Source organism: Botryllus schlosseri, chromosome 7 (genome assembly GCF_051294905.1).
Source record: "Botryllus schlosseri isolate E-star chromosome 7, Bs_hap1, whole genome shotgun sequence".
In the NCBI taxonomy this organism is placed as follows: domain Eukaryota; kingdom Metazoa; phylum Chordata; class Ascidiacea; order Stolidobranchia; family Styelidae; genus Botryllus; species Botryllus schlosseri.
The window spans coordinates 11,700,690-11,720,739 of NC_137242.1; the positions used below are offsets into that span (position 1 = coordinate 11,700,690).

Here is a 20,050-nt window from a genome sequence, read left to right on the forward strand (position 1 = left end):
GGCAATTAGGATGACGTGGCGCTCTCTGATTGGCCGGCAACAAACGATTCCAACTACACTACTCATAAGCCCGACTCTTATTATTTATAAACGCAGAGCAATGGAAATATAGTGAAATTGTGACGGAAATTGCTGCAGTTTCAGTGTTTAAGATTGCACATGTCCAGCCAAAGTACAAATGTATCATTGCATGTAAACATGTTGCTAACAACTGTACACTTGTGCAGGTGTATGTTGATTCATCCACAAAGACCGAACAGAGCACTTTTGATTTGCTTTACTACTTAGATTTTCGTGTCAATAAATATATATTTGAATTTTCTTTTGTAATTGTGTTATTGGACAGAGAAATTGCAGCTGGCAAATTTCTGCATCTTTACTCATCATTACATCTGCTATTTTCAGTGAGTATTATGTAAACCCAAACTTTCATATATCTCTCGTCGTACTTTCGTGTTTTGCTATACTAATGTCTGTAAAGTACTGTTAGTTGACTAAACATTGACCCACATTTGAAATTATCACAGTACAATGATATAGAGAGCACATAAGTAAAATTATGAACAATAGTACCATATGTTGGAGAAATTTCAAGTAGCGGTATCAAAGACGCAGCCAAATAAGAAGTCGAGGTATAGCCTTGATAGACGCGGGGCGCCAATCCATATTTTGCAGCATTTTCATAACAAAAGTAGCTCGATCCTAAAACACAGGTTTCTCCATCATCATCATCATTGGTTTATTAGCAATTTTTATCAGTTCAATACACCACAAAAATGCGACACAATGAAAAGACAGGAAGATTTCGAAGCGACTTGGAGTAGTCTATGGAATCAGACACCCACCTTGGCCTAGGCTATGTAAAGAGGAGGCATGCACACTGAATAAAAGTAAAGAAGATAGTATGGAAAAAGAAGGCGACAAGAAATAGGGCGGCATGTCATGGGAAGCGAGATCGATAGGTCAGTCAGTCAGTCAGTCGTGGTCCGGTAATCTTATGATGGACTGTATTTATCTAGTAGTAATTGCTTGTATTTCGACTTGAATGTGGACAGTGGACATGCTCGTTGACTGACGGAGGGCCGGCGAGATACTGTTCCACATATCAGGTCCGGCATATTTGATAGAGCGATGATCCATCGTTAGACGGAGAAAAATTTGTCATGTAGAGTCCTTTTATTTGCGATTCGAGAGTGTTTATTGCACCATCTCAACGAAAATCGGGCTATTGCGTAATAGCATCGAACAATTGGAAGACGCATTCGATGCATGTGCAACGTGGTTGCTTGTGTTTGCTATATATTTTGCACCGATCTGAAGAATATATTTAGTCCGGTAACAATTTCAATGTGAAAGTTATGAAAGATTTTTTTGTAATTCACATTCTGAAGTCGTGAAATTCTTCTGTAGTGAGCAATTCCGCACCGACTGGGAACCCGAGTTGGATCAATTACATTAATTCAGTTCAATTACAAGTACAATTAAAATTACTCCCTTGCATGTTTCAATTACATTACAATTACAATTACTGTTAAGCAGCAGTTCCATTACAGTGACTTTCTGAAGAAAATAGCTACGGCCAAAAAACTGTCCATGATTTCAACTTTAATTTGAGACTACAGCAGTGCAGGGCCCCATAGAGGGTTACCAATAATAATAGTAATAGTATACGTGTCATTCAAACTATAGAGTCAATCTGGCCAAACTAATGTCATATTCATAATCAGCAACCTTGTATGTATGTATAAGGGGTTGTATGGTGCTCGACTACTGGGGTCTTGTGCACCAGGCCGGGGGAGCTAGTAATTAAATCATATACGTCTACACAATACAACAAATTCTATGATAGGATTAACCATACGCGGATCAGTCAACAGACAGTCCAAATTAAAGTTCACACTGCTACGTGCAGCTACATTTTTTAGATATTGTCTCTGGTGATAGTATCGAGGACACGTCAGTAGGAAATGTTCGACAGTTTCTGGTACGCTGCACGTTTCGCAGAGACCACTGTCATGACAACTCATGCGATGGAGGTGATAGTTCAATTTACAGTGTCCAGTTTGTAGTCGCAATAAAATGGACGATTCCCTTCGCGACAAATTTCGTGGACGGGGAATGCATGAGAATGGTGCGTGTAAACGTATGTACGTAGAGTCTTGCTCGATGCAACCTTAAAACCTTAAAACCTTAAAACCTTAAAATACCCTGAAGACACTTATAAAAGTTCTTCCAATTTTCTAATTCATTTTCTTGATCAGTGTAATCAATTTACGGAGAATTCAAATTCATTTCTCGACTCACGATTTTCTGATGACTCGACTTGACTCGAGTCATTTTCTCAAAATACGGAAATGACTCGAATCGACTCGAGTCAATCTGTGTGTTGACTCGACTTGGACTCGAGTCATTGCGCATGACTCGAACCAAGTCATATGACTCGAGATTCAGACGGCCAAGACCAGCATTTCATTGTCATTTCGAAGAAGAGTAAAGTAACTAGCATATTGAGATTTCGTATATTGGTACTGGTACTTGAAAATACGACCAAAAACTGTTAAAATTAAGCAAACTTAGTATATTATCAATGCAAACCTTCGATATCACCAAACAGAGTTATAAAAGTGGGTTTAACAGGACTTTAACTGGAAACTGAGCAGTCAACACAATGACTAAGACTCGGACTCGAGTCATAATACCATGACTCGGACTCGAACTACTGCTCGATGACTTGGACTCGGACTTGACTCGGTGGTGAATTGAAAATGACTCGACTTGACTCGAGTCAAAACCATAAAAGTGTGATTGACTTGTGACTTGGTTACAACCCTGTCACATACTGACACAATGCTATTGTTTGATAGTCGGTTTAGGGGTCTCGATATCGTCATCAATACCTAAAGACAATCAGCGAAAATAACATGGCCGTGGTTTCGCTTTCAGCGTTTGAGTATCAGAAATAATGAATCATTGTATATAATGGATAGTAGGGATGATGTGAACGTGAGGTTCACGTTCGCGTTTTGTGAGTAAATTCATAGGTTCACGTTCATAAATCTCAAGAAATCGACGATGCAAAGAGCGATACGTGACAGATTTACCCTTGCAGAACAAGTTTAACCGGGTAAGCATGCAGAGAAACTATGACTCCTGCATTGCAATATACCACTACTGGACTGACCTGCAATTCTATATCATGTTTTGCTTTTTGGATTATCCCAAATTTCAATGAATGTGCACAAATAAGCAATATTGCTTTTCAATTTCAGTTTTCTCTTTTGTTGTTCAGCTTTCTGGGGTATGGGCAATAGGGTTGTTCAAAAAAAACTTTCATACCTTCATACCGCATTGCCGCCCATGTGGCATGTTTCGTAACAGGTAATATGGCTCAGAAAAAATGTTTGGAACTATCCTATCGTAATCTAGCATTCTAGCAGCATGGGGTGTGTTCAAATATGGAAAAAGTGGTGCTTTGACTTTTAAGCGGCGGTAGACCGTTGACCGTCTACCACCGTGGAAACGATCTGAACAAAATACATGAAATATATTACCACTTTTTAAATGTTATAGTTGTATTTCTCTTCTTGCACGGTATCGTTATAGAAAGATCTTCTAAATAATTTGAAATATTTTTTTACAGAGCACGTGCACGCAAACTTCAAACTTGAGTGCACTGTTGCCTTTTTCTCTCGACTGAACGCGAAGATTTTTGAAAGATTCTGTGTGAGTTCAAACGTGAACCTCATGACGTCAAGTGACGTCATATTGCTAATTGCAACCCTACATTTCAGTGAAGTGACTGCCTATACTAATGTACAGTGTACACGATATCTATAGCGACGACTCGTGCAACATATTGCCACAATGCTGAAGTACATATTGCCGTTTTAAAAGTCCCCAAATGTATCAACTAGGGAAATCAAATGATATTATAATTCCATAAAATCAATAGACCCGTCGCTTTGCCAACAATTTCTACGAGGGCTTGCGAGGGAATATAAGCTTACGCCTTAGCGGTCTTGGACAGACCCGAAAATGCATTCGGGGTCTGAGTATTGCTATGTTGATATTGAGCTGAATGTAAACGGGTTTCTATACTTGCTACCGATATTACCGCATTAACAAGTTATACAGCAGTAGCCAGCACCCCAATCGCACGGATATGGTTTTTATACTACAATAAACATATGAAATAAAGATTAACCCACAAATCCAGTACGCCTGCTAGATTGTTTACTAAGGCTCTTCAAAAATGACTTTTTTTCTCAAATCGTACTGGCTACTTGATAAAATTGTTAGGTTACCTAATTTAAGCCTACACACAAAATTTGGTTCAATTCCAGCCAACAACCGCTTTGCTACAGGAGAAGAAAGTCTCTATTTATTATATAAAAATGAATAATAAAAAATTTGAAAATTTTCTGCTCACCCCATGAAAGTGTTAGGCTTTCTATAGAAACGATGCTCACCAGATTTGGTTCAATTCCAACCGCTGGAAGCGGAGTTATTGCCGCCGTTATTTATCATAGTTGTGCTCACCGTAAATACTATTTTATTCGAATCAAAATTTTTCGACGGCAATAACTCCGCTTCCACTGGTTGGAATTGAACCAAATTTGGTGAGGATCGTTGCTATAGACAGCCTAACACTTTCATGGGGTGAACAGAAAATATTCAATTTTTTTATTATTTATTTTTATATAATAAATAGAAACTTTCTTCTCCTGTAGCAAAGCTGTTACTGGCTGGAATTGACAAGAGATACATTGTTAATATTTCCAACCAGAAAAAAATGGGATTTTCAATTTTTTTGACTTGCCAGTCCCCTTCAATGAAAGTAATTTCAACCAAAGATGTTATAATGACGTTACAATTGTAATTCATAAAAGGGTTCACAGTGCAGAACCTACCAACGTTCGTTTGTGAACGCTGATCTATAAATTTCTGAGGTGCAAGTCCACACACGTTCACACCATCCCTAGTGTATTCACACTACAGGAAACCAGAACGGCCTATATCGATTAGGCCTACATCATTTTAATTCAAATTATGCAAGCACGTGAGAATGTAAGAAGATATGCAGGTAAGCGCGTGGGATATATGACCACGTTATAATTCTGGGTTAGGATGTGTTTCGTGTACTACCTCTTCGGCCCTTTGGGTGTGATAACAAACCCTTTTCGCTAAGAGTGCGGTATGTGGATCAAACACACATTTTAATCCAAATGATACTTCACAAATTAGCATAAGTATAACTGGATTGCGACGAAACGCAGGTTCGTAGGAAGGTATGCACTTAGGCCCGCAGGATTTATAACAATAATGCTTTACTTACACCATGAATCTATCAGAACCATCTCTTTGACAAGGTACTTCGAGGAAATAAGATACCGATTGAGTGTATACAGTGAAAGAAAAAGCCGATGCATTATGATGACTCGCTGCAACCGTGCAATAATTGAATAGCAACACACAAATAAGGAAATGCTGTTCAGTCGCTAACAAGCTCTGTGAAATATTCCATCGATACACCGAGAACGGCATTTCTGAATTCTGAGGTTCTGATTTCACATGCACGCCATACCATAGGTTGTTGGAGAGCAGTCCACTTTATTAAATACCAATCAATATGACTTTTCCTCACATCATTCAGTAAGTAATGTAAACCCGTACCCACTCATTTCAGAGATGTGAGTAGGCCCTATATAGTTAAATACAAACGTATGTAGATGATACAAGCACTTTTCCCGTGGTGACGAGTCTCGAGACTCGAGACACGCTCTTGAATTTGTAATTTATGGTCTTTCGGTTAGCTTACTTTCTAGATCTGGGATTTCATTATTTTTCTATTCTAATATATATTCATGCGCTAATTAGGTATTTTTGGTGAACACGTTACAGTCGTGCTGACACGTGGGCACGATCTTAAAGCGCGGGATAGATATGTTATATTAAATCTCTAGGAGTTGATAACAATCGTTAGTTTGGTTTTCGTTACGGCCAATTACCGAGTCGAGCCATTCAAGTTTGGTGGGGTATACTTTGCTCCAACGAGATGCGGTAAATATTGTTTTTTTCCATCTCATACCCAAGCTGGGTGATTTCACGGTAGTCATATTGCGGCCTCTCGAAATTAAATTGTTGACGTGCCTCGCACGACCGTCAGGAAATGACGAGATATCGGGATGTTTGAACGAACACCAATGTCAATAAACGCACTGTACAATATAGTAATAACAATCCGCCGTGTAGGCACATTGGTGGTTATAGCGTCGTATCTCCGAACAGCGGTGCTCCATTACTTTGATATCGAGCAATTGGTATATAAGTTGGTCGGATGACCGTTATTTAGTGAGCACGAAAGTTCAGTTTATTTATAGATTCCAAGTGCCCGAAAATTGTGATACAAAGAATAGCAAGATAAGTGTCAAAAATAGCGTGGTAGTCAACTATCATGCACCTTAGCGTAGGGTTACCATACGTCCTCTTTTAAGAGGATTTGTCCTCTTTTTTACTTTTTTAGAAAGTGTCCTCGGAGGACGCCCTTTTGCCCTCTTTTTTGAGATTTTGTCCTCTTTTTTGAGAATTTAGGTCATATTTACTGCAAAATTGGACTGATATGCCGTAAATCAGCACCGGAGTGACGCTCCGGCGGGTATTTCGGGAACTGGGCGAGAAGTTGGCCTATTTTTAGTCAACCGACCGCAAAGTGGGAAAAATTTACCGTTTTTTGAGAATTCTCCTCCGTTTTTGCAATTCTGAAAATTCTGAAAAGGTGTCCTCTTTTCAGATTTCTAAAATATGGTAAACCTACCTTAGCTGAGTTATTCAATATCCAAAACGTTGGAGTTTTCATTCCGTTTCTAGTGCCTCATACCGTATCAACGCATATTAATCGAATCAACGACGAAGAACATGCCACGGGTTTTTGACGTTGATAAGGTTTACTGGAGCGAGCTTTCAGAGTCGCAAATTTAGATGAATGGTGAAATGGAGATCGATGAGAGCCTGGCCCATGAACGGGTGGCTAGACGGAGATGTGTATGAGGCTACATTTCCCATCTTTTGCAGGGTTGCAGATACGCCTGATGTATGGGTCAAGTGGTGCAAAGGGTTACTGTACTCCTAGGTATATGTCAGGGATCCAACAATACTGGGTGCTAATGTCGGACTCCTACGGGCCAGAAACTACCCAAATGAATTTTCATACGCTAAATAGATACGGTATTCTTTCACAGTGTCACTTTGTTTGAACTATAAATCTAGTATGTAAACCTCATATCAATAAGCTATGATGAGACAAAGATATATCCTGTTTCTTTTTGGGACCATAACACTTATTGGAGCCATGGTGTACATGGAGGGGTACGTCAACATACAGGTATCATGTTATCTGATTTCTGTTATCAAATTTCGGTCGTGAAGCCACCGAGGAATATATGGCATCGCCATTCATCATTACGGCGATATGATGTCCCATTAACGCTGACGTGAATGTGGGTTTCAAACCAGTACTGTGGAGTCGAAGACGCATTATTGATGTATGACGTATGAGTCGTTGAGACATAGCTGGCTGACCTGCGGCGGGGTAATCGCAGGGTGGCCATAAGTCCGGATTTTTCGGACGTGTCCGTAATATTAGTGTTCAAACTGCTAAAGTATCAGAGATGAGCATGGATTAGGATTAGGTTTTGAAAAAACAGGATTTTTGAAATTTTGTCGGATTTGGATTGGATTTGGATTAGATATTTTTTTCAGAACGGATTAGGATTTGGATTGGATTTAATTATTTTCTGGGAGATTGAAATGTCGTGTGGCGAATGGCGACAAACTTTATTCAGATCAGTTATTAATGTAACTATGGTTACTAAGTTATCTTGAATCAAGTGAATCGTTGGTTGTGAAAGAAAATTTTCGAATCCCTCCACTGCATAAATTGGTATTTTTTCTGAATTTCCAGTTGGAATTGGATTAGGATTGGACATGGACTTGAATATGAAAAAGGTATGGATTAGGATTTGGATTTGGATTTGAAGGTTCGGATTTGGATTGGATTAGGACATAGAAATTTCAAATCCGCTCATCTCTGTAAAAAATGCATCGCCATTTGCCGTAAGGGGGAGGTTGCTCCCGCATTATGTGTGTATTTACCAGTGTTGGGATCGTGTCACTACCTTCGAGTCACGAGTGTGCATTAGGGCTCTTCAAAAATGACTTTTTTTTTCTCAAATCGTACTGGCTACTTGATAAAATTGTTAGGTTACCTAATTTAAGCCTACACACGAAATTTGGTTCAATTCCAGCCCTTAACCGCTTTGCTACAGGAGAAGTAAGTTTCTATTTATCTTATAAAAATAAATAATAAAAAATTTGAAAATTTTCTGCTCACCCAATGAAAGTGTTAGGTTGTGTATAGAAACGATGCTCACAAAATTTGGTTCAATTCCAACCACTGGAAGCGGAGTTATTGCCGTCGAAAAATTTGGATTTGAATAAAATAGTATTTATGGTGAGCAATAACTCCGCTTCCACTGGTTGGAATTGAACCAAATTTTGTGAGCATCGTTTCTATACACAACCTAACACTTTCAGTGGGGGAGCAGAAAATTTTCAAATATTTTGCTATTTATTTTTATATAATTAAATAGTATATTCATATTGAAATGAACCCGAATATTTTCGGCTGACACTCGTCAGGGGTAATCGTCAGCAACTAGTAGAGAATTGGAAAGAACATTGTATATCAACAATCGTATCACAAAATATGACGTCACCAGCATGAAATTTCGAATGAGAGAGCGTTCAATGTACTATTTTTAGGTGATACACGAACTCCTTCTGTTGACAGAGTTTTGGTTGGTGTATTTTGATAAAAGTTGATTCCAAGGCACACAAATGGAATTGTGACAATTGCAATTCCATTTGTGTGCCTTGGAATCAACTTTTATCAAAATACACCAACCAAAACTCTGTCAACAAAAGGAGTTCGTGTATCACCTAAAAATAGTACATTGAACGCTCTCTCATTCGAAATTTCATGCTGGTGACGTCATATTTTGTGATACGATTGTTGATATACAATGTTCTTTCCAATTCTCTACTAGTTGCTGACGATTACCCCTGACGAGTGTCAGCCGAAAATATTCGGGTTCATTTCAATATGAATATACTATTTAATTGTATATTGAAGTTCTGTACCTCCAAGAAGCTCTTCAAATATTTTTATATAATAAATAGAAACTTCCTTCTCCTGTAGCAATGCGGCTACTGGTTGGAATCGAAGCAAATTTTGTTTGTAGGCTTAAATTAGGTAACCTAACAATTTTATCAAGTAGCCAGTACGATTTCGGAAAAAAAATCATTTTGGAAGAGCCCTAGTGTGCATCCCTCCTCTTTACATCGCCTGGCTAAGGTGGGTGTCTAATTCAATAGACTACTCCAAGTCGCTTCGACACCTTCCTATCTTCTCATTGTATCGCATTTTTGTGGTGTATTGATCTGATAAAATTGCTAATAAAACCAATGATGATAAGTCAAGTCACTCGTATTTTAGAGGTGACTCGAGTCAAGTCAAAATGAATTTTCGAAGTATAAATGATGATTCAAAGTCATTTCATTTTGCTAGCTGTGTGAGGCTGAAAGGCGGATTAATTCACCCTTCATCCGGAATCAAATAATGAATATAAAGTTAAATATAGTGCGAAAATGCGTTGCATCGCTCACGTACACCTTGAACTGCTAATAAAATACAAGAGTAACTGTATACTATACTATATACAGTGTATAGCTACATGCTATAGAGCAGGGGTGGCCAACCTGCGGCCGTAGAAGGGAATTTGTGCGGCCGTAGACTCGTAATCCAATAAGTGTGTGTTGGCGGCCGTCACCATGCCGTCAACATGCAATTTGAATTTACGAATTGACTACCGATTTCTTTATAACCCTAAATCTTCGAAAACACTCCTTGCGTCAACTCTACCGATGAATCTGATGACATCGGCTATGTAAAACTACCAATAATAATGACGAAATTCATATGTGAATCTGAAAAAATGTTCGCGACTGTGAGCAAATTCCATAACGTGACCACTGATTAGTGATCACTCGTGATTTCGGTGCGTATAACATGCCTATATATGATTAAATAGACTAGTCTTGAATTCACCGGAAGTGGACATATAAATGGACATGGCTGTTGGGCGTCCAGTTAGTTCATTACAACCTTGTCCTGGAATGCGGCCGTAGGCAACATTAGGGTTACAATATTTTGGAATCGGGAAAGAAGGACACTTTGTCAAAATTATCAAACTTAGAATACCGGTGGAAAATCCTGATAAGTTGGTCAATTTTTCTCACTTCGCAGTCGGTTGACTAAAAAAAAGATCATATTTCTCGCGCGCCGACCAAAACATTGTTTTCTTCTTCACTTTATCAGGTGCTTTTCACTCCGCTCCCGGTATACCCGTCGGAGCGTCACTTCGGTGCTGATTTGCGGAATCTCAGTCGAATTTTGCTATGAATTTGACAAAAATTCCTCAAAAAGAGGGCAAAATCTCAAAAAGGAAGACACTTAGTCGTCCTCGGAGGACATTTTCAAAAATCCGAAAAAGGAGGACAAATCCTCCTAAAAGAGGAAGTATGGTAACCCTAGGCAACATGAGTAGTCGAAATGCGGCCGTGAACGGCAAAAAGGTTGCCCCCCCCCCTGCTATAGAGTCTGTTATTATCGGCAAAATACTGGATCGAACACGAAGCCTCGGGAAGTTGACACAAGTTTATATGGTACACATCCATGAGAAATAGTACACATGAGCTGAATTCGTTCGATTTAAATTATACGAGAGGATTGGTAAATGGGAGCACTGCGCAATGTAAGCATGCACTGAGTCGCTCAAGAAACAGAGATCCGTTGCTAAACGTACAATCAGTGAATAACTGGTTATTCTCAAAAGTGACACCGGCGTATCGCAGACAATCCGATCATACTAAAACCGTGGTGTCCCTACAATTGGGGGGGGTCCTGGTCGAGACTTGCAGGGGGCCTTATAAATATGTATTCGTAGCTTCTGGGGGGTCCGCCCCCTCCCTACCCCCCTTTTGCATCTATTGTTTTCAACCTTAATATTAGTGCGCAATATGGAACGGAATTGTGTGATGTGTATATGGCTTTGAACACGGCGTTGAAGCAGGCCTAAATGTTAAATTGCTCTATCTCCTGAATCTTCTTTTATCATACATTGTCAAATTATAAAAGAAGTGACCCCGTTAACTATAACTCATGTCTTCATGTGGAAGATGTATGGCATGTAGCGTGGAATAATAGATTAGCGATATTATACTGCTGCAGGCTAAATAGAGCACGCCATTACGGAAAGCTATCGGCTTGGCTGACCTTAGTAATATGACAGCGCCACATTAAGGTTTGAGACAGGCTCTGGATTAGACCATATCTATTATTGCGTGGTTGCAAGGATAGACTTCATTAAAACTAATTAGGCTACTTCTGTCGCATGCAGAGACTTGATGATTATCAGGATACATGGGACTTTTCTAACAAATGCAGAGATTTGATGATTGACACATATATACGGAATCATCTTCTTGATTGCTACACGGATTTCCACGTTTATTCGCTATAATCCTTAAAAAAAAGCGCTCACACCAAAGAGGGGGGCCGTTCGACCAGGGGGCCATGGGCGACCGCCCACCTCGCCCACCCCAAAAGCCACCACTGTACATAAGATACACTTATTTAATCGACACTGTTTACTTGATGACTTGAAATTGGCTCGTAAATATTGCTCCGGATCACGACTCACGAGTCAATCCGCATTTCTGAAGCGGCGAGTCAAGTCAAGTCAAGTCATTTTGGCGAAGTGACTTGCGTATAAAGAATTTAATAATGATAGCTGGCTGTAGTCCGGTAGAAGTTTATTTAAATGTAAATGACCACGACTCAAATCAATTTATTTTCAAGTCGCCTAGCAAGCAAGTGGTACAGTGGATTATTATTTATACTATTATTATAGATAGTAAAATCGAGTTGTCGTGAGCAATGGTCAAATCAAGAAAAAACATCACCGCCACGACACATCGCAACTAGATTCGAACCCTGTTCTGCATATCAGAAACGTTGGAAACCTCCAACAACATTATATAACTCAGAGTTCAAGAATGGACATTGCAAAACTTACAGTCGTGGTGTCCAGGGCCTGCCAAGACGATAAACGCCACTGTTTCTGTACCATAATAATAGTAGTAATTATAATGAAGCCCATACTCTGAAATATCTCTAAAAAACAAATGAAATAGCAATTGTTTACAGTAACACAATTGATAGTGTTAGTAGTCAAATTATTGAAAAATAATACAGTTTATCAGCAATTTACCATCGGTCTTCGAATAATGTAAAATCAGTGTTGGAAACAAGTCACTATATACCTTCGAGTCACAAGTCATTGCATATGTTGACTCGAGTCAAATCAAGTCACTCGAATTTTGAAGTTGACTCGAGTAAAGTTAAATCAAGAGTCAATTCACAAACTTGATTCAAAGTTAATGCATTTTGTTAGCTGTTTGAAGCTGTTTGGATCGCCATTTGTTCTGATCGATGAACGAATATAAAGTGAAATGAATATGTCAAAGGGCATTGTATCGCTCATTAAAATTTTGCTTGGTTTCACAACTAAATCCCGTTTTTGAGGCGCCGAATTAACTCATCTTTACATAGTGACTCTAGTCAAGTCTATTCATACGACAAAATTGACTCGAGTCTCACTCAATATCCGACGGTTATTATAGGAATAATGTACGCCACGAAATAGATTAGCAGATAATATTATAGGATATGAGACATAAATGAAAATATATCGTTATTTCATAACATGCATGCATTAGGTAAATTTAAATAATCTAAGCCAGTATATTGTGCCTTCATCTTACAAGAATCAAATATCATTTCCGAACTGACTAGAAATACACTTGAAAAACTTCCCGTTACTGTCTTACACGATAATCAGTTCAATTTGCAACATCACAAATACACCTATTGCATTTTTGTAACAGGAAATAACTCATCGTGGCTTTGAAAAATCCAGTATTCAAATGGCAGAAGAAGTCAATGAAAAACGGAAAAGTAGTATTCAGAAATTTTGCAAACTCAATAAGTTCCCCCCTATAAACGTGACCATCGCCAGCTGGTCGAGGAGATACGCCATCGTACGGCCCCGGCTGTATTTTTCGGACGCTATGAAGGTTTGCAGCAAGACGGTTGTTTCTTTCTTCTTCAATTCCTGATATTGTGTCAACTTTGCAGTACCTAACTTTATATCATGTCTATGTTTATTTTTATTACCAGAGGTGGTCAGTAATGATCGAAGTACTCGGATTACTCAAGTCGGTTTTTCCCATTTGCAGTACGTACTCGTGTGGCTATGTTTGAGACTATACTTCCACGGCTACTCAAAAGTCTAATAGGCAAGCCGCATTAATTTTGGCATATGCCAAAACTAGCTAATTTTTGGCATTTTTCAGATTTTATTTTTGACAGTTGTGGCATCGCCATGAATTCATAACTACAGACTCGAATTAACCATGTAAAATGCTTCAGTTTGGTCTTTCCTATGAAACAGAAGTCGCAAAACATGCAATATCCACACTGTGCCATCAACCAGCAAGATTGAAATCCGTATTGAAAACAATGTTGGAGACCAAATTTACCCGATACAAAACCGAGTGCTTCTACACCAGGGGTCGCCAACTCAAAACGAGTCGTGGGCCACTTTTCAAATCTCGTAACCCCGGGGGCCGCATGAGTTCAATATCGATATAAACTAGGCAACAACATTTTAAAACTCTACGTCAGTACAACACCGTGCTACCTAAAACAGGCAATGGGCTTAGTGACCACAAAAGAAGTAGTTTTTTGTTAAAGGAATACAAATACTACAAAAGTCATTATCATCAATTTCATTTTATTTTGAACTCTGAGCTGTGCACGATACCAGGAAACACTTTTCAGCGACTCAGGAATCGATGTTGGGGCTAGCTAGATACGTTACTAGCTGAAAGACCATCTCCATGTTAAGCTTGATCTTGTGGGGATGAAGCCCTTAGCCAGTGGTTGTTAAACCTTTTTAGACACGTCCCCTTCATGATACTGGGAAATTTCGCTTCCCCTTATCGTCATAGCACGAAATGCAACCAGAATGTTACCAATTCCAGCGGATAGTTTGATGACATGGAAGTTTATGACTGTTGATGAGAGAATTCCATGATATGAATTACGGAGAATTCACAAATATTTAAGGTGATGGAAATCGCGCCGTATGCGAAATATTTTCCCAGTTGACCGCGGCTCCGCGTCCCCTTCTGATGCTTTCACGCCCCCACAAGATGGCCGCGCCCCCAGTTTGAGAACCACTACCCTATGCCGTTTTCTAAGCGTCTCGGTCTTGGCAGTGTTTGGGCAATTACACGCAAGGCAATATGCCCAGCACATTCATATCAGCTGATTATTCTCCCTCGATCGAATGCTGTTGCCATCGCTAAAGCCAAAGCTATAGTGACGAATAGCGATGTTGGGCATATGAGAATAGCTTATCTTGAAACAACAACAACATGTTGGAACTGTAGCATTTCAAAATGGTTTTCTTAGCTTTCTTCCGAAATCTCAAATCAAGTAGCGGGCCGCAAAATATGACCTCGCGGGCCGCGTGTTGAAGACCCCTGTTCATACACTATATATCCTCAATAGTATATTCACTATGCGTGCAAAATTACCGTCATTCACAGAGGTCACAATACTTATGATACCAATCCAAAAGGGTTTATGGCACGGATCTCAGCAATGTTCCCTCTAAGGTGCGCACATGCGCAAATGCGCAGTGCTGATACGGTCTCTGCGCAAAGAAAATCTAAGTTGCGCACAAAAAAATCCGAAGTGATACGCACTGTTGTCCGAGCGTCTGTCAGCAAGTCGGTGAGTGTGCGCAGACTCGTCAAAAATCAGAGGGAACATTGGATCCAGACTTCACTTCCCAACCAATTGTTAGAAATAATGAGTGACTTTAATGATCAATATATATAATATGAAAATTATCCACCTGGTAATTAAAAACTAGGAATTAAACAGAGGTGGTCAGTAACGAAGTACTTCTACTTTTTCGAAATACTCAAGTAGTTTTCCTCTACTTCTGGTACTTACTCAAGTAGATCTGATTTTCGCTACTTCTACTTCGTAATATTTTGTGATCTACTTACTTACTTTTCGCTATTTTCAGTTCGTCAAGTAGAAGTAGTTTAATCTTATATTCAGAAAGATAGCCTGAGGAATTTCGGGGCTGTTTTCACGGAGTATCAACATTTAATTTTCATAAAAGTTGAGTAAAGCCCAGAATTTTCGTCGCGCTTCGCGCGCAGTGCTGGATACGGAGTATCCAGTATGATTTCACGAAAGTATCGGTGAATATAATTTAGGTAAAGGGTTGGCGTGGTTCCGTTCACACCACATTGTCGCCCTTCGTCCATATCAAATAATTCATCACAGTATATAATGTTTGAAACTGATGATTCGCCATCTAGCATTCACTTGTCATATCGTAATCTAGCATGACCATGGAATGTCCGAATCCGGAAAAGTGGACTCTGACTTTTTTTTAGTTTTAGAGCTGTTTTAGCATACCACCTTTGCAATTTTCTGGACTAAAAACATGAAATACATGTTCTGCTTTTAGAAGGTGTATTTATAATTCACTTTCAATTCCCAGTATCATATACTTTGAGTTATAATTATTATCAGTTCTTTCGTGTGGATAACATACATGTTGAAGTATAAAAGCAAGTGAAGTAATGCCTTTAATTTCTGGAAATAAAGCTACGCAATATGGCATTTTCACGGTCCATCATATTTCTTATTAACGTTAACTAATCGCGCAAAGTGTTTACACCGTATCCTATACAACTTCTCCGTATTTCTCTTCGACTAAACTACGAGCCTTATAATATGGGGAATGGCGCCACACCATGCTATTTTCTAAAACATGCTGTTCGAGAAAACAGAGGATTGGCATCGCATTTCCATATGAATACTATCATTTTCATCCCATGATGTGGGCGAAAATTGGATACCTGCTGGTATGAATCTGAATCAAGCTCGTCACCTATCGCATAGCTCAATTTGCACCTTTTTACAATCCATGTGAACGAATTAGGATCGTTTTCATAACTACTTACTTACTTGAGTACTTTTAAAGTCAGTATATTCTACTTCTACTTCAAGTTGTTTTAGGTTGCTTATGGAAGAAGTACTTCTACTCGTACTTAAGTAGATTTTTTCGTCGCTACCTCTACTTCTACTTGAGTAGATTTCTTGACTACTTTGACCACCTCTGGAATTAAAGGACTGAATGTACATATGTGTGTATGATACGTATAGATCTGGATGCCTTTTGCACCATGTCTGTTCATTGATGAAACTATATCTCTATTGAAAAACGTGACACAATCTATGAATTACTGAACAATGAACATGCAGATAGGTTTCAATTGCAAGTTAAAGGGGAATGGAATTTGGCATAATGCACATTTAGCTAAATGCACCCTGGGTCGCTCGTGGCGGCTATACATGATGTAACAAAATGCATGAGCATTGACAACAGGAAAATGCTGATTACTACTTTGGCAGAGATCATCTACTTCCTAATCGCTTAATATCATCTATTTCCTTACCGAGCGAGATAGTGTAACGGTTGTGTGTCCGGCTTCTCGATCGGTAGGTCGTGGGTTCGATCCCCGGCCGGGTCAGACCAAAGACTCGAAAACTGGTATCCACGGCTATCCTGCCAGGCGCTCAGCAATCACGGATAGCATGTAAGAGGAAGAAAACGGGGGTGCAGAGTGCAGACTAGATGACCTTACTATAAAGGCCGTATCGCATCTCCGTCGTCAAAGCATCTCGATGGTGCAGGCGAAAAAGAATACCATCTCTCTCTCTCTCTCTCTATCTCTCCTAATCGCTGGATATCATCTATTTCCTAATCGCTGGATTGATCAATCCACAGATTGGTCGTATATCCAGATTTATTCACTTTTTTACTTTTTGGCCTTTTTATTCACCTTCCATGGACCCCTTGGATAGAAATCTGCGAGCCCCCGAAGAATCCACGGACCCTATAATTCAGGAGTTCTGCTTTACACACCTGTTTTGTCGCTTCATACAAACTCCTGCCATTGGTTTTGCAGCTGTCGATCATACCAACAGGCTATCTCGCCGCATGTGCTGCAATACATAGGGGAGATGTGGTACCGATGGATCAAAAATTGGAAAATGATCGCTGGCCCCAAAATGTTCAGCCGAAAACAGCAGGTCTTTTGCTGGCTCAGCACTTTGATACAAGCTCTACCTATCGCGCACATATACATGAATATCCGTCTTTTCAAAAAATATTTATGGACGTTCAAAATTTGTTGCTCAAACGTGTCATCGTCCCCCACCCGGTGGGCCCAATGGCACACGACCCGGGGACCTATGACACATACACCCTAAATACCTCAGATGTGACAACTTTTCTTGCTCAGTATTATAATCCAAGCTACAGTAAGCCAAAGAAGAATGTTTGATCGCAACCGTCAAGAAATAGAATAAATATTAACTCAAATGTTGTCATAAAATCACGTTTCGATTTAGGCTCGGACTTATAAATTTGAGGGTACATACATATTGCCCGAAAATCGACAGTGTGACTACCAAACACCTCGTTATAGCGATAAAACATCATATGCAATTATTACATAAAGATTTTCGGTACGTAGGCATGTTTTATTTGTTTTATGATTAGTATGCTGGATTATTTTGCTTGATTTGGCTATTGTATCATCAGTCCCCACCCCACGCATTTTATACATGAATCGAAAAAAATTCCAATCAAGGAAAGTACTGAAAAAAATAATAGGTGCCATTATATAGCCTGATACAAGACCTGCACTTCACAATAAAAATGATTGCTGGTTTGTTCGTGTTGAAGGTTACAAAGAAACATGTATATGTCGATATAAATTTACTTTACACCCCCCAAAACAAAAAACATCTGTGAGAGACCCGATTGCTCGCGCACGTGGAATTTTTTTGTATGTGAGGAAAGATTTTGCCAGCAAGCAATTGTAGACAAGTTCACGGAGTGTAATCATGGAATTAACATAGAGAATTTTTAAAGTATTTTCGGTCCCAGTGATCCATCGGTACCACATCTCCCCTATGGGTTGCGAGTTCCAGTTCTTCAGAATTTCTACCCAAGTGTTGAAGGTTCATTTAGGATCCTCATCTCCGTCGGTGCCGGGTTTTACGTCAGCAGTCCAGAAATCATAATAAAGAATACAGGCCTATGGTGTACACAGTAGTCGTGACACCATGAATACCAAAACATCAACATCGGTACCTGATGTATTTTCAAAACTCCGCGAATTTGTCACGTCTTTTGTTATTTCGCGTTTCTCTCGATGAACCACCCCACAATTTATTTTATCCAATTGTAAAATCGTTATAGTGGCGTTATTATGTCACTAAAGATTTCTGTCACTTGCAAAAATAGGCGTCTCCGGTCAAAGTATTAGAGAACGCTACTCAAGTAGAGTAGAGTTAGCGACAAAAAAGTCAAATAGTAGGATTAGAAGTACCGATGATTCCAGAAGCATCCTTAAACTACTTGAAGTAGAAGTAGAATTTGCTTGTGTTAAACATTACTCAAGTAAGTAAGAAGTTGTGAAAATCAGCTATAATTACGACGTCGTGGGCTGTCAAAATCTGGAAAACAGACATATGCAGACAGTGCACAGATCTGGGCACCTTCTGCTACGTCACAGGATAGAGTTACCATACGTATATATTGTAACCTTATGGACAATATGTTAATTAGCTTTTTCCGGTAGATATCTTGTCCCAACCGTAGACCAGGGGGCTCGGCAGCCTACGACAAATCTATATGAACAGATCGCTGCCCACAGATTCAAATTTCTAGCCTGTTCTTAGAATCGCCATGAACCGTCTTTGATCACTAATTTTAGCAAATTGGTTATTGTTGATGATCAGATTGTAAAATAATATTGTTTCTGACGTGTTAACGTTATAATCAAATCAATATCTGATTTAAGCCTATTTTATATGTACGTTGGTTATCTAGTATCTCCGTGTCATCGGTCAGTGTATATAATTTTAAAAAATATTGGGTTTTGGTTTATAATCTAAATTTTAATGTAGTGCGGCACGCAAATGGATTCGGTTATTGAATGCAGTCCTTGAGCTATAAAGTTTGCCCATACCTGCTCAAGACCGTGCATTATATATGTTAAATACCAAGCGTTAACTCATTTGGACTTCCGTATGATATTATTTCGATATCCTATGAAATTTCTAATATGCTCCAATATTCATTGCATGCACACTTGCAAAGGACTATTTTGACGACACAATACATTTGATTTGCAGTTCATATTATGTGAAACTCCCAAGTGCGGAACAACTCAATGGAGAAATTTAATGTTGATTATGGATGGACATTTGGAGGGATATGAAGCAGGACCAGAGGATAATATCGTCCTCTCCAAATCGCATAAGTAAGCATCATGGTGCATATACCACGACTGTGAATTCAGTGATTCCGACTCCTGAGACTTGATCAGTGTTTGGAAAAGCTCACTGCTTCGAGTCAGAAGTCATCTCGAGGCATTGCATATGTGACTCGAATCAAGTCAAGTTACTCGATTTTTGGAGGTGATTCGAGTCAAGTCAAGGCGAATTTTCGGTGCTTAGCGTTCACCTTAACCAGCCCTCGTGTATATTTAAATGGAATGAATATAGTTTATACGTGTATATTACTCTTCAGCAATTGGAGCAGACTTAAATTGTATATCATGGGAGTGCAGGTCAATAGCGGGCCTATTGCATCATATCAATTTGTTTCAACTTTCTGAGATTTCCTATTATGTCCTTTATTTTGGCTGATAGCAATTATAGACTGGGCCTCCGTAGTTTAGTAGTGAGCGATACAAAGCCTTT

General features: G+C 39.2%; 1 protein-coding gene across 2 annotated transcripts in view; it reads left to right on the plus strand.

The window, feature by feature from the left end:
- The first annotated feature begins 6,461 nt into the window (after positions 1-6,461).
- LOC145442217 (carbohydrate sulfotransferase 10-like) overlaps positions 6,462-20,050 on the plus strand; it is a 29,504-nt gene continuing 15,915 nt past the window's right edge. Inside the window, exons 1-3 of one of the 2 annotated variants that reach the window (XM_080320124.1) lie at positions 6,462-7,381; positions 13,066-13,254; positions 19,481-19,608. In XM_080320124.1, the coding sequence (XP_080176250.1) occupies positions 7,292-7,381; positions 13,066-13,254; positions 19,481-19,608 (407 nt within the window). In that variant the 5' untranslated portion in view covers positions 6,462-7,291. The remainder of the gene's footprint in view (positions 7,382-13,065; positions 13,255-19,480; positions 19,609-20,050) is intronic. The other variant, XM_080320125.1, reaches the window with a different exon arrangement.